This window comes from Phaethon aethereus (genome assembly GCF_964289735.1).
Source record: "Phaethon aethereus genome assembly, contig: HAP1_SCAFFOLD_591, whole genome shotgun sequence".
NCBI lineage: Eukaryota > Metazoa > Chordata > Aves > Phaethontiformes > Phaethontidae > Phaethon > Phaethon aethereus.
The window spans coordinates 12559-27673 of NW_028114334.1; the positions used below are offsets into that span (position 1 = coordinate 12559).

The window sequence follows — 15115 nt, forward strand, 5'->3', positions numbered from 1 at the left end:
CCATGCGTCTGTGCGTCCATCCAGTTCTCCGTGGGTGTGTCTGTGGGTCCCTCCACACATCCGTGGGTCTGTCTGTGGGTCCCTCCACGCCTCTGCATCTCCATCCGTGCGTCTGTGGGTCCATCCACTTCTCCGTGGGTCTGTCTGTGGGTCCCTCCACACGTCCGTGGGTCCGTCCATGCTCCCGTGGGTCTTGTCTGTGGGTCCCTCCACACGTCCGTGGGTCTGTCTGTGGGTCCCTCCGTGCCTCTGCATCTCCATCCGTGCGTCTGTGGGTCCATCCACTTCTCCGTGGGTCTGTCTGTGGGTCCCTCCACACGTCCGTGGGTCTGTCTGTGGGTCCATCCGCGCCCCCCCCCTCCTTCTCCCTGTGCTCCCCCGCCGGCGCTCTCCCACCCGCCGCCACCCCTCTCCGTCCCCGCAGCCCGCGTCCGTGGGTCCGTCCGTGGGTCTGTCCGTGGGTCGCTCCGTGGGTCGGATGGCGCTGGCGGGGCCGGAGGGGGAGCGTGGGGCGGGGCGGCCGCTCTTCTGCCGCCGCGGGGCCCTGCGGCACAAGGTGGTGCACGAGGTGAAGAGCCACCGCTTCACCGCCCGCTTCTTCAAGCAACCGACCTTCTGCAGCCACTGCACCGACTTCATCTGGTGAGGCCCCCGCGCGGGGGGCAGGTGGGCCCCAGGGACCCATGGACCCAGCAGTCAAGGTCAAGTAGACCCCATGGACCCAGCAGCCAGGGGCAAGTGGAGCCCGGGGTCCCATGGACCCAGGCGTCCAGGTCATGCAGACCCAGGTGTCCAGGGCAAGTAGACCCCATGGAGCCCGGTGTCAAGGTCAAGTTGAGCCCAGGGACCTGGGTGTCTGGGATATGTGAACCCCAGGGACCCATGGACCCAGCAGTCAGGGGCAAGTGGACCCCAGGGACCCATGGACCCTGCAGTCAAGGTCAAGTAGACCCCATGGATACAGCGGTCAGGGGCAAGTGGAGCCCCGGGTCCCATGGACCCAGGCGTCCAGGTCATGCAGACCCTGCAGACCCAGGTGCCCAGGTCAAGTAGACCCCATGGAGGCCAGTGTCAAGGTCAAGTCGAGCCCAGGGACCCGGGCATCCAGGACCCATGGACCCCAGGGACCCATGGACCCAGCAGTCAGGGGCAAGTGGACCCCAGGGACCCATGGACCCTGCAGTCAAGGTCAAGTAGACCCCATGGATACAGCGGTCAGGGGCAAGTGGAGCCCCGGGTCCCATGGACCCAGGCGTCCAGGTCATGCAGACCCTGCAGACCCAGGTGCCCAGGTCAAGTAGACCCCATGGAGGCCAGTGTCAAGGTCAAGTCGAGCCCAGGGACCCGGGCATCCAGGACCCATGGACCCCAGGGACCCATGGACCCAGCAGTCAAGGTCATGCAGACCCCATAGATTTAGGTGTCCAGGGCAAGTAGACCCCATGGAGCCCAGTGTCAAGGTCAAGTTGAGCCCAGGGACCTGGATGTCTGAGATACGTGACCACAGGGACCCATGGACCCAGGAGTCAAGGTCAAGTAGACCCCAGGGACCCATGGACCCAGGCACCCAGGTCATGCAGACCCCGTAGATCTAAGTGTCCAGGTCAAGTAGACCCCATGGAGCCCAGTGTCAAGGTCAAGCTGATCCCAGGGACCCTGGTGTCCGGGACACGTGGACCCCAGGGACCCCAGTGTCGAGGTCAAGTGCACCCCACAGACCCATGCACCCGGGTGTCCGGGTGCTCGCTGAGGCCGGGGCCGCTCGTGACACCCGTGGGCTGACGGCGCTGCTCTCCTCCCCAGGGGCATCGGGAAGCAGGGTCTGCAGTGCATGGGTGAGCCCCCCCGGACCCCCCTGCACCCCTGGGACCCCCAGCACCCATGGAGACCCCAGGGACCCCCTAGATTCCCCCTGCACCCCTGGGACCCCCAGCACCCATGGGGGACCCCAGGGACCCCCTAGATGCCCCCCCTGCACCCATTGGACCTCCCCAACACCAATGGGGGACCCCAGGGACCCCTAGATCCCCCCCGCACCCATTGGACCCCCCCAGCACCCATGAGGGACCCCAGGGACCCCCTAGATGCCCCCCCTGCACCCATTGGATCTCCCCAACATCCATGAGGGACCTCAGGGACCCCCTAGATCCCCCCTGCACCCCTGGGACCCCCAGCACCCATGAGGGACCCCAGGGACCCCCTAGATGCCCCCCTGCACCCATTGGACCTCCCAGCACCCATGGGGGACCCTAGGGACCCCCTAGATCCCCCCTGCACCCATTGGACCCCCCCAGCGCCCATGAGGGACCCCCTAGATGCCCCCTGCACCCATTGGACACCCCCAGCACCCATGAGGGACCCCAGGGACTCCCTAGATCCCCCCTGCACCCCTGGGACCCCCAGCACCCTTGGGGGACCCCAGGGACCCCCTAGATCCCCCCTGCACCCATTGGACCTCCCCAACACCCATGAGGGACCTCAGGGACCCCCTAGATCCCCCCCTGCACCCATTGGACCTCCCCAACACCCATGGGGACCCCAGGGACCCCCTAGATCCCCCCTGCACCCCTGGGACTCCCAGCACCCATGAGGGACCCCAGGGACCCCCTAGATCCCCCCTGCACCCCTGGGACCCCCAGCACCCATGAGGGACCCTAGGGACCCCCTAGATGCCCCCCCTGCACCCATTGGACCCCCCCAGCACCCATGGGACCCCCTAGGGACCCCCCCCAGCCCCCTACCCAGCACCCATAGCACCCCCTCTCAGCTCCCCCCCCCCCCCTCCCCGAAATTGGGTCCCCCGCTCGGGGGGGGGGTGTCAGGGAGGGGTGTGTGGGCGTGGCCTAGGCGATGATTGACAGGCGGGGGGCCGGCGGTTGCCAGGCGAGCGTTGCTTGGCAGCGATGGCGGTTGCTAGGCAACAGGCAGGGGGATTTTTAGGGGGTCCCGGAGGGGATTTTGTGGGGGTCGAAGGGATTTGGGGGGGGGTCCCTGGTGGGATTTGGGGCTCTCGGGGCGGGGAGGGGGAGTGTCCCTGGGGGAGGTTAGGGGTCCCGGGGGGGGGAATTTGGGGTTCCTGGGGGCTATTTTGGGACCCCAGGCCATATTTGGGGGGTCCCAGGGAGCATTTTGGGGGTCTCAAGGAGAATTTGGGGTCCCTGGAAGGATATTTGGGGTCGCGGGGGGGGGTCTCGGGGGGGGTCAGGGGCGTATTTGAGGGGGTCTTGGAAATATTTGGGGGACCCTGGGAGGATTTGGGGGTCCCGGGTGGGATTTGGGGAATCGGGGGGGGGGGGAAGATTTGGGGGGGCTGAGTATTTGGGGGGGGGTCCTGGGGGTATTTGGGATCGGGGGGGGGGGCTGGATTTAGGGAGGTCCTGGGGGTATTTGGGGTCCGGGGGTATTTTTTGGGGGGGTCCTAAGCGGTTACCGAGGGGGATTTGGGGGGGGTCCTGGGGTTATGGGGGGGACGGGGGGTGTTTGAGGTCGGGGGGGGCTGGGGGTATTTTGGGGGGTCGGGGGGGGGGTCTGTCCCCCCTGACCCCCCCCCCCCCAGTCTGCAGCTTCGTGGTGCACAAGCGCTGCCATGAGTTCGTCACCTTCGAGTGTCCGGGGGCGGGGAAGGGGCCACAGACCGACGTGAGTGTCCCGGGGCCCACGCGTGGGGGGGGGGCGGCACCGGGGGCCACGCGTGGGGGGTCCCGGGGGCTGGGGTCCACGGGTGGGGGGTTCCAGAGGTTGGGTCCACGGGTGGGGGAGTCCCAGGTAGCACGGGTCATGGGCGGGGGGTCCCGGGGGCTGGGGTCCATGGGTGGGGGAGTACCGGGGGCCACGCGTGGGGGGTCCCGGGGGCTGGGGTCCACGGGTGGGGGGGTCCCAGGCAGTGCGGGTCATGGGTGGGGGGTCCCGGGGGCTGGGGTCCATGGGTGGGGGGGTCCCAGGTAGCGAGGATCATGGGTGGGGGGTCCCAGGGGCTGGGGTCCATGGGTGGGGGAGTACCGGGGGCCACGCGTGGGGGGGTCCCGGGGGCTGGGGTCCACGGGTGGGGGGGTCCCAGGCAGTGCGGGTCATGGGTGGGGGGTCCCGGGGGCTGGGGTCCATGGGTGGGGGGGTCCCAGGTAGCGAGGATCATGGGTGGGGGGTCCCAGGGGCTGGGGTCCATGGGTGGGGGAGTACCGGGGGCCATGCGTGGGGGGGTCCCGGGGGCTGGGGTCCATGGGTGGGGGGGTCCCAGGTAGCGCGGGTCATGGGTGGGGGGTCCCGGGGGCTGGGGTCCATGGGTGGGGGAGTACCGGGGGCCACGCGTGGGGGGGTCCCAGGGGCTGGGGTCCACGGGTGGGCGGTTCCAGAGGCTGGGTCCACGGGTGGGGGGGGTCCCAGGTAGCGAGGGCTATGGGTGGGGGGTCCCGGAGGCTGGGGTCCATGGTTGGGGGGGGTCCTGGGGGCTGGGGTCCACGGGTGGGGGGGTCCCAGGTAGCGAGGGTCATGGGTGGGGGGTCCCGGGGGCTGGGGTCCACGTGTGGGGGGGTCGCAGAGCCCGGGGTCCACAGGGGGGGTGTCCCGGATGCCTGGGTTCATGGGTGGGGGGTCCTAGATGCTTGAGTCCACGGGTGGGGGGTCCTGGATGTTGGGGTCCACCAGTGGGGGATCCCGGGCACCAGGGGCCACGGGTGGGGGGTGCTGGACGCCCGGGTTCACGGGTGGGGGGTCCCAGAGGCTGGGAGCCACGAGTGGGGGGTGCTGGACGCCCGGGTTCACGGGTGGGGGGTCCCAGAGGCTGGGAGCCACGAGTGGGGGGTGCTGGACGCCCGGGTTCACGGGGGGGGGGGGCCAGAACCTGGGGCTCCCTTTAGGGTGGGGGAGGGCTCGTGCGTGTTATCGCCCCCCCTCCCCCCCCCACGTCCCAATTCCTCCTGCTAAATTTTACCAACCGCCCCCCCCCAGCCCCCCCCCCTCCCCCCCCCCCCCGCGACCCAGATCGGGGCGCCCTTGACCTGAAATCTGGGTGGGGGGAGGGACACAGACACGAACGCGCGCGCGTGCCGGCGCCAGGAGGTGGCCATTTTTGCGCCCCTCCCCCCCCCCTCCATCCCCTCGCACGCGCGTGGGCCCCCCCGCCCCCCCCCCCCTCCCCGCAGGACCCCCGGAACAAGCACAAGTTCAAGTTGCACAGCTACAGCAGCCCCACCTTCTGCGATCACTGCGGGTCGCTGCTCTACGGCCTCGTGCACCAGGGGATGAAGTGCTCGTGTGAGTGTGCGACGCACGAGGGCGGCGGCGGGGGGGGGGGGGGGAGAGGGGAGGGGGGGCCCTCGCGCCAGGGCTGGGGGCGCGGGGGGCGCGACGCCCGTGGGCGACGCGTGGGACGCGGGTGCGAGGCCGCGTGTGACGCCCGTGCGAGGCCGCGTGCGAAGCGCGTGTGACGCCCGTGCGAGGCCCCGTGTGACGTGTGGTGACGCCCGTGCGAGGCCGCGTGTGACACCCGTGTGAGGCCGCGTGTGATGTGTGTGTGACACCCGTGCGAGGCCCCGTGTGACATGTGTGTGACGCCCGTGCGAGGCCGCGTGTGACGCCCGTGTGAGGCCGCATGTGACGTGTGTGTGACGCCCGTGCGAGGCCGCGTGCGAAGCGCGTGTGACGCCCGTGCGAGGCCGCGTGTGATGTGTGTGTGACGCCCGTGCGAGGCCCCGTGTGACACCCGTGCGAGGCCGCGTGTGATGTGTGTGTGACACCCGTGCGAGGCCCCGTGTGACATGTGTGTGACGCCCGTGCGAGGCCCCGTGTGACACCCGTGCGAGGCCGCGTGTGACGTTTGTGTGACACCCGTGCGAGGCCGCGTGTGACACCCGTGCGAGGCCGCGTGTGATGTGTGTGTGACACCCGTGCGAGGCCCCGTGTGACATGTGTGTGACGCCCGTGCAAGGCCCCGTGTGACACCCGTGCGAGGCCCCGTGTGACACCCGTGCGAGGCCCCGTGTGACATGTGTGTGACGCCCGTGCAAGGCCCCGTGTGACGCCCGTGTGAGGCCGCGTGTGACGTGTGTGTGACGCCCGTGTGAGGCCGCGTGTGACGTGTGTGTGATGCCCGTGCGAGGCCGCGTGTGACGTGTGTGTGACGCCCGTGCGAGGCCCCGTGTGACACCCGTGCGAGGCCGCGTGTGACGTTTGTGTGACACCCATGCAAGGCCGCGTGTGACACCCGTGTGAGGCCGCGTGTGACGTGTGTGTGACGCCCGTGCGAGGCCGCGTGCGAAGCGCGTGTGACGCCCGTGCGAGGCCGCGTGTGACGTGTGTGTGACGCCCGTGCGAGGCCCCGTGTGACACCCGTGCGAGGCTGCGTGACGTGTGTGTGACGCCCGTGCGAGGCCGCGTGTGACACCCGTGTGAGGCCGCGTGTGACACCCGTGCGAGGCCGCGTGTGACGTGTGTGTGACGCCTGTGCGAGGCCGTGTGTGACGTGCGTGCGAGGCCCCGTGCGACGCGCGTGTGACGCCCGTGCGAGGCCACATGTGATGGGCGTGCAAGGCGTGTGACGCGTGTGTGACGCCCAAGCAAGGCCACGTGTGACGTGCGTGCGAGGCCACGTGTGAAGTGTGTGTGACGCCTGTGCGATGCCCCATGTGACGCCCATGCGACGCCGCGTGCAAAGTGTGTGTGACACCCGTGCAAGGCCGCGTGTGACGCGCGTGTGAGGCTGCGTGCGATGCCCGCGCAAGGCCACGTGTGAAGTTTGTGTGACGCCCGTGCGAGGCCGCATGTGATGCACGTGCGAGGCTGTGTGTGACGCACGTGTGAGGCCATGTGCAAAGCGTGTGCAACGCCCGTGCGAGGCCACGTGTGATGTGCGTGCGACGCCTGCGCGATGCCCCATGTGAGGCGCGTTCGATGCCCGCGCGCTGCGCGTGCGAGGCGCTAAGGCGGCGCGTGTGCGATGCGCGTGTGACGCCCGCGCGAGGCCGCGTGTGATGCGCGTGCGATGGCCCGTGCGACGCACGTTCGAGGCCCCGTGTGATGCCTGCGCGCTGTGCGTGCGAGGCGCTGAGGCGGCGCCCGTGCGATGCACGTTCACGGCTGCCTGCGCTGCGTGTGCGATGCGTGTCCGATGCGCGTTCACGGCCCCACGCGCTGCGCATGCGATGTGTGTGTGCTGCGCGTGCGCCGCACACGTGGTGCCCATGCGATGGGCATGTGATGCGTGCGCGATGCGTGTGCGGTGCCCGTGCGATGTGTGTTCGAGGCGATGCCCATGCGATGCGTGTGCGGTGAGTGTGCAATGCGCGTGCAGTGCCTGTGCGATGCCCGTGCGATGTGCGTGCGATGCGCGTGTGATGCCCGTGCGATGCCCGTGTGATGCGTGTGCGATGCGCGTGCGATGCCTGTGCGATGCGCGTGCTGCCCGTGCGGTGCCCGTGCGATGTGCGTGTGATTTGTGTTCGAGGCGATGCCCGTGCGATGCCCATGCGATGCGCGTGCGGTGCCCGTGCGGTGTTCGAGGCAATGCCCGTGCGGTGCCCGTGCTGCGCGTGCTGCGCGTGCGATGCGCGTGCTGCACGTGCGGTGCCCGTGCGGTGCCCGTGCGATGTGTGTGCGGTGCGCGTGCTGCACGTGCAGTGCCCGTGCGATGCGCGTGCGGTGCGCGTGCTGCGCGTGCGGTGCCCGTGTGATGCGCGTGCTGCCCGTGCAGTGCCCGTGCGATGCGCGTGCGATGTGTGTGCGGTGCCCGTGCGGTGCCCGTGCGGTGCCCGTGCGATGCGCATGCTGCGCGTGCGGTGCCCGTGCGATGCGCGTGTGGTGCCCGTGCGATGCGCGTGCGATGCGCGTGCTGCCCGTGCGGTGCCCGTGCGATGCGCGTGCGATGCGCGTGCTGCCCATGCGATGCCCGTGCGATGTGCGTGCTGCCCGTGCGGTGCCCGTGCGATGCGCGTGCGATGCGTGTGCTGCCCGTGCGGTGCCCGTGCGATGCCCGTGCGGTGCCCGTGCGATGCCCGTGCGATGCGCGTGCTGCCCGTGCGGTGCCCGTGTGGTGCCCGTGCGATGCACGTGCTGCCCGTGCGGTGCCCGTGCGGTGCCCGTGCGATGCGCGTGCGATGCGCGTGCTGCCCGTGCGGTGCCCGTGCGGTGCCCGTGCGATGCGCGTGCGATGCGCGTGCTGCCCGTGCGGTGCCCGTGCGATGCGCGTGCTGCCCGTGCGGTGCCCGTGCGATGCGCGTGCGATGCGCGTGCTGCCCGTGCGGTGCCCGTGCGGTGCCCGTGCGATGCGCGTGCTGCCCGTGCGGTGCCCGTGCGGTGCCCGTGCGATGCGCGTGCGATGCGCGTGCTGCCCATGCGATGCGCGTGCGATGCGCGTGCTGCCCGTGCGGTGCCCGTGCGGTGCCCGTGCGATGCGCGTGCTGCCCGTGCGGTGCCCGTGCGGTGCGCGTGCTGCCCGTGCGATGCGCGTGCGGTGCCCGTGCGGTGCCCGTGCGATGCGCGTGCGCGGCCGCGCAGGCTGCGAGATGAACGTGCACAAGCGCTGCGTCCAGAGCGTCCCCAGCCTCTGCGGCGTCGACCACACCGAGCGCCGCGGCCGCCTGCAGCTGCGCATCCAGGCGCTGCCGGGGGAGCAGCTCCACGTCACCGGTACCCCCCCCCGCCCGGGGGACCCCCCCGGACCCCCCCAAACCCCTGCGGGTCCCCCTCCCCCCACAGACCCCCCGGGTCCCTCCCCAGACCCCCCGGGACCCCCCAAAACACCTGGGGACCCTCCCACAGACCCCCCAGCCCCCCATATACCGGGGGACCCCCCACAGACCCCCCCAAACAGCTGGGGATCCCCCTCCCCCCACAGACCCCCCGGGCCCCCCCAAATACCGGGGGACCCCACCCAGACCCCCTGGGTCCCTTCCCAACACACCTGGGGATCCCCCCCAAAGACCCCCGGGGTCCCCCCCCAAACACTCGGGGACCCCCCCAGACCCCCCAAGCCCCCAAAAACACCTGAGGACCCGCCCCACAGACCCCCGGGGCCCCCCCAAACCCCTGGGGACCCCCGCCCAGACCCCCCAGGCCCCCCAAAACACCTGGGGACACCCCCCAGACCCTCCGGGGCCCCCCCAAAACACCTGGAGACCCCCCCAGACCCCCCGGGGCCCCCCCAAACCCCTGGGGATCCCCCCCAAAGACCCCCGGGTCCCCCCCAAACACTCGGGGACCCCCTCCAGACCTCCCAGGCCCCCCAACACACCTGGGGACCCTCCCCAGACCCTCCGGGGCCCCCCCATCCCCTGGGGACCCCCCCCAGACCCCCCAAAACACCTGGGCACCCCCCCCAGACCCTCCGGGGCCCCCCCAAACCCCTGGGGACCCCCCCCGAGACCCCCTGTGACCCCCCCAAAACACCTGAGGACTCCCCCAAAGACCCCCGGGGCCCCCTCAAGACAACTGGGGACCCCCCCCAGACCCCCCGGGGACCCCCCAAAACACCTGGGGATCCCCCTCCTCCCACAGACCCCCGGGTCCCTCCCCAACACACCCGGGGACCCCCAGACCCCCCGGGACCCCCCCAAAACACCTGGGGACACCCCCTGGGCCCCCTGGGTGGGGGTCTCCCAGACACCTGCCCCCCCCAGCTCGTGAGTCCCTTGGGTGGGGGTCTCCCAGATGCTGGCCCTGCCCCTGGTCCCATGGGTCCCCTGGGTGGGGGTCTCCTGGCCACCCACGCCCCCCACCCCCAGCCCACGGGTCCCCTGGGTGGGGGTCTCCTGGCCTCCCCCCCCCCCAGCCCACGGGTCCCCTGGGTGGGGTCTCCCGGCCTCCCCCCCACCCCAGCCCACGAGTCCCCTGGGTGGGGTCTCCCGGCCACCCACGCCCCCCACCCCGAGCCCACGGGTCCCCTGGGTGGGGTCTCCCAGCCTCCCCCCCTCCCCCAGCCCACGGATCCCCTGGGTGGGGTCTCCTGGCCTCCCGCCCCCCCCCCCAACCCATGGGTCCCCTGGGTGGCGTCTCCCGGACCCCCCCCCAGCCCCCGGGTCCCCTGGGTGGGGTCTCCCAGCCTCCCCCCTCCCCCAGCCCATGAGTCCCCTGGTTGGGGGTCTCCCGGCCTCCCCCCACCCCAACCCCCGGGTCCCCTGGGTGGGGTCTCCCGGCCTCCCCCCCCCCAGCCCACGGGTCCCCTGGGTGGGGTCTCCCGGCCTCCCCCATGGGTCCCCTGGGTGGGGTCTCCCGGCCACGCCTCCCCCAGCCCCCGGGTCCCCTGGGTGGGGGTCTCCCGCCCCCCCCCCCGCCCCCAGGTCCCCTGGGTGGGGGTCTCCCAGCCTCCCCCCTCCCCCAGCCCATGAGTCCCCTGGTTGGGGGTCTCCCGGCCTCCCCCCACCCCAACCCCCGGGTCCCCTGGGTGGGGTCTCCCGGCCTCCCCCCCCCCAGCCCACGGGTCCCCTGGGTGGGGTCTCCCGGACCCCCCCCCAGCCCCCGGGTCCCCTGGGTGGGGTCTCCCGGCCTCCCCCATGGGTCCCCTGGGTGGGGTCTCCTGGCCTCCCGCCCCCCCCCCCCCAACCCATGGGTCCCCTGGGTGGCGTCTCCCGCCCCCCCCCAGCCCCCGGGTCCCCTGGGTGGCGTCTCCCGCCCCCCCCCAGCCCCCGGGTCCCCTGGGTGGGGGTCTCCCGGCCGCGGGCCCCCGGGTGGGCGCGCCGGCGCCGACGCCCGGGTGCCGCGCAGTGGGGGAGGCGCGGAACCTGATCCCCATGGACCCCAACGGGCTCTCGGACCCCTACGTGAAGCTGAAGCTGATCCCCGACCCCAAGAACGTCTCCAAGCAGAAGACGCGGACGGTGAAGGCCACCCTCAACCCCGTCTGGAACGAGGCCTTCCTCTTGTGAGCCCTCGTGCGAGCCCTCGTGCGAGCCCCCGTGCGAGCCCCCTCATGTGAGCCGTCGTGTGAGCCCCCTCGTGTGAGCCCTCGTGTGAGCCCCCTCGTGTGAGCCCCCGTGTGAGTCCTCGTGTGAGCCCTTGTGTGAACCCTCCTGTGAGCCCTCGTGCGAGCCCTCATGTGAGCCCCCGTGCGAGCCCTCGTGTGAGCCCCCTCGTGTGAGCCCCTGTGTGAGCCCCTGTGCGAGCCGTCGTGTGAGCCGTCGTGTGAGCCCCCTCATGTGAGCCCCCGTGTGAGCCCTCGTGTGAGCCCCCGTGCGAGCCCTCGTGTGAGCCCTCGTGTGAGCCCCCTCGTGTGAGCCCTCGTGTGAGCCCCCGTGTGAGCCCTCGTGTGAGCCCTCGTGTGAGCCGTCGTGTGAGCCGTCATGTGAGCCCCCGTGCGAGCCCCCGTGTGAGCCTTCGTGTGAGCCCTCGTGTGAGCCGTCGTGTGAGCCCTCGTGTGAGCCCCCGTGTCAGCCATCGTGTGAACCCCCATGCGAGCCCCAGTGTGAGCCCCCGTGTGAGCCGTCGTGTGAGCCCTCGTGTGAGCCCTCGTGTGAGCCGTCGTGTGAGCCCCCGTGTGAGCCCTCGTGTGAGCCCTCGTGTGAGCCCCCCCGTGTGAGCCCCCCCGTGAGCCCTCGTGTGAGCCGTCGTGTGAGCCGTCGTGTGAGCCCCCGTGCGAGCCCCCGTGTGAGCCGTCGTGTGAGCCCCCGTGTGAGTCCCCTCGTGCGAGCCCTTGTGTGAGCCCCCGTGTGAGCCCTCGTGCGAGCCCCCTTGTGCAAGCCCCCTCGTGTGAACCCCCACGTGAACCCCCGCCCGCGAACCCGCGCCCACGAGCCCCCACTCAAAGCTTCGTGCAAACCCTCGTGCGAATCCGTGGTCACACGCACGAATGTCGCGCGCACGAGGGTCACGCACGAGGGTCACACACGAGTGTCGCGCGCATGAGGGTCACACACGAGGGTCGTGCGCACAAGGGTCACGCAGGAGGGTCACGCACGAGTGTCGCGCGCACGAGGGTCGCACACGAGGGTCGAGCACGAGGGTCACGCACGAGGGTCGCGCGCGAGGGTCGCACACGAGGGTCGCACACGAGGGTCGCGCACGAGGGTCGCGCGCGCACCAGGGTCACTCACGAGTGTCGCGCGCACGAGGGTCGAGCACAAGGGTCACGCACGAGGGTTGCGCACGAGGGTCGAGCACGAGGGTCGCGCGCGCGAGGGTCGCACACGAGGGTCACGCACGAGGGTCGCGCACGAGGGTCGCGCGCGCGAGGGTCGCACACGAGGGTCGCACACGAGGGTCGCGCACGAGGGTCGAGCACGAGGGTCGCGCGCGCGAGGGTTGAGCGCGAGGGTCGCACACGAGGGTCACACACGAGGGTCGCGCACGAGGGTCGAGCACGAGGGTCGCGCGCGCGAGGGTCGCACACGAGGGTCACACACGAGGGTCGCGCACGAGGGTCGCGCACGAGGGTCGCGCACGAGGGTCGAGCACGAGGGTCGCGCGCGCGAGGGTTGAGCACGAGGGTCGCGCGCGCGAGGGTCGCGCACGAGGGTCGCGCACGAGGGTCGCGCGCGCGAGGGTCGCACGCGAGGGTCACACACGAGGGTCGCGCACGAGGGTCGCGCGCGCTCCAGGGTCACTCACGAGTGTCGCACGCACGAGGGTCGCACACGAGGGTCGCGTGCGCGAGGGTCGCACACGAGGGTCGAGCACGAGGGTCGAGCACGAGGGTCGCGCGCGCACCAGGGTCACTCACGAGTGTCGCGCGCACGAGCGTCGAGCACGAGGGTCACACACGAGGGTCGCGCACGAGGGTCGCGCACGAGGGTCGCGCGCGCGAGGGCCGCGCGCCGGGGCGGCGGGGAGGGGAAGGGGGGGAGGCGCGGGCGCGGCACCAGCGCGTGTCGCACGCAGCGCGCTGCGGCCCGGCGACGCGGAGCGGCGGCTGTCGGTGGAGGTGTGGGACTGGGACCGCACGTCGCGCAACGACTTCATGGGCGCCATGAGCTTCGGCGTGGCCGAGCTGCTCAAGGGCCGCGTGGACGGCTGGTGAGCGCCGCCTCGCACGGGGCTCGCACGGGGACCTCGCACGGGGACCTCCTGCTTTGCACGGGGACCTCACACGGGGACCTCCTGCCTCGCACGGGGCTCGCACGGGGACCTCACACGGGGACCTCCTGCCTCGCACGGGGACCTTGCACGGGGACCTCCTGCTTTGCACGGGGACCTCACACGGGGACCTCGCACGGGGACCTCCTGCCTCGCACGGGGCTCGCACGGGGACCTCGCACGGGGACCTCCTGCCTTGCATGGGGACCTTGCACGGGGCCTCGCACAGGGACCTCCTGCCTCGCACGGGGATCTTGCACGGGGACCTCACACGGGGACCTCCTGCCTCGCACGGGGATCTTGCACGGGGCCTCGCACGGGGACCTCCTGCCTTGCACGGGGATCTTGCACGGGGCCTCGCACGGGGACCTCCTGCCTCGCACGGGATCTTGCACGGGGACCTTGCACGGGGACCTCCTGCCTTGCACAGGGACCTCCTGCCTTGCACAGGGATCTTGCACGGGGCCTCGCACGGGGACCTTGCACGGCGACCTCCTGCCTTGCACAGGGACCTCACACGGGGACCTTGCACGGGGACTTGCACGGGGACCTCCTGCCTTGCACAGGGACCTCCTGCCTTGCACAGGGATCTTGCACGGGGCCTCGCACGGGGACCTTGCACGGCGACCTCCTGCCTTGCACAGGGACCTCACACGGGGACCTTGCACGGGGACTTGCACGGGGACCTCCTGCCTTGCACAGGGACCTCCTGCCTTGCACAGGGATCTTGCACGGGGCCTCGCACGGGGACCTTGCACGGCGACCTCCTGCCTTGCACAGGGACCTCACACGGGGACCTTGCACGGGGACTTGCACGGGGACCCACACAGGCACCTTGCACGGGGACTTCCTGCCTGGCACTGGGACCTTGCACGGGGACCTTGCACAGGGCCTCGCACCAGGACCTTGCACGGGGATCTTACATGGGGCCTTGCACGGGGAACTTGCACGGGGACCTCCTGCCTTGCACGGGGACTCACACGGGGGCCTGGCAGGGGCTTGGGTGGGGTTTTTTTGCACGGGGGTCTCGCACGGGGGGGTTGGAGGGGGATCCCTTTGCATGGGGACCCCTTTGCACGGGGACCTTGCACGAGGGCCTCGCACAGGCACCTCCCGCCTCGCACTGGGGGGGGGGCTTGCGTGGAGACCCCCGGTCTCGCATGGGGACCCTCATGGCGGGGGGTGGGGGGTGGGGGTGTGTCTCGCACGGGGCCTCGCACGAGGATCTTGCACGGGGACCCCCTGCAAAACCCCACATGCCCCCCCGGACCCCCATAGCCCCCCCCGGCACCCCCCGCCCCCCCCACACCCCCATGGCCCCCCATGGCCCCCTCCCCCATAGCGCCCCATGACCCCCTGGCTCCCCCGCCCCCCAGAGTCCCCCCACCCCCCATGGCCCCCCCGGCACCCCCTGCCCCCCATGGCCCCCCCCATGGTGCCCCCTGCCCCCCCAGCCCCCCATGGCCCCCCCCATGGTGCCCCATGGCCCCCCAGCCCCCCATGACCCCCCCCATGGTGCCCCCTGCCCCCCCAGCCCCCCATGGCCCCCCCCATGGTGCCCCATGGCCCCCCAGCCCCCCCCGGCCTCCCCCGGCCCCCCCCCGGCCCCCTCCGTGGCCCCCCAGCCCCCCTCGGCCCCCCCGGTCCCCCCATGGCCCCCCATGGCCCCCCCCATGGCCCCCCCTGGCCCCCCGCCCCAGGTTCAAGTTGCTGAACCAGGAGGAGGGCGAGTACTACAACGTGCCCGTGGCCGACACCGACGACTGCGGCCTGCGGCCCAAGTTCGAGGTGAGACCCCCCGGGACCCCCAACCCCCCCAAACCCCCCCGGGACCCCCTGGGACCTCCCAGGACCTCCAACACCCCCCGGGACCCCCTGGGACAACCCTGGGACCCCCCAAACCCTCCAGGACCCCCCGGGACCCCCAACCCCCCCAAACCCCCCCGGGACCCCCAACACCCCTCGGGACCCCCCGGGACCCCCTGGGACCTCCCAGGACCTCCAACACCCCCCGGGACCCCCTGGGACAACCCTGGGACCCCCCAAACCCCCCCGGGACCCCCAAACCCCCCAGGACTCCCTGGGACCTCCAACAGCCCCAAGACCCCCCGGGACCCCC

At 71.9% G+C, this 15115-nt stretch overlaps 1 protein-coding gene across 1 annotated transcript; it reads left to right on the forward strand.

Moving 5' to 3' along the window:
- Window positions 1-478: 478 nt before the first annotated feature.
- LOC309416088 (protein kinase C gamma type-like) lies at window positions 479-14784 on the forward strand (the record flags this gene model as incomplete). The annotated part of the gene is made up of 8 exons (XM_082015666.1): window positions 479-642; window positions 1804-1835; window positions 3557-3639; window positions 5139-5250; window positions 8488-8619; window positions 10693-10849; window positions 12802-12936; window positions 14697-14784. Coding segments are annotated over 8 exons (903 nt in total), but the record flags the coding sequence as incomplete, so codon positions are not given.
- Window positions 14785-15115: the final 331 nt, after the last annotated feature.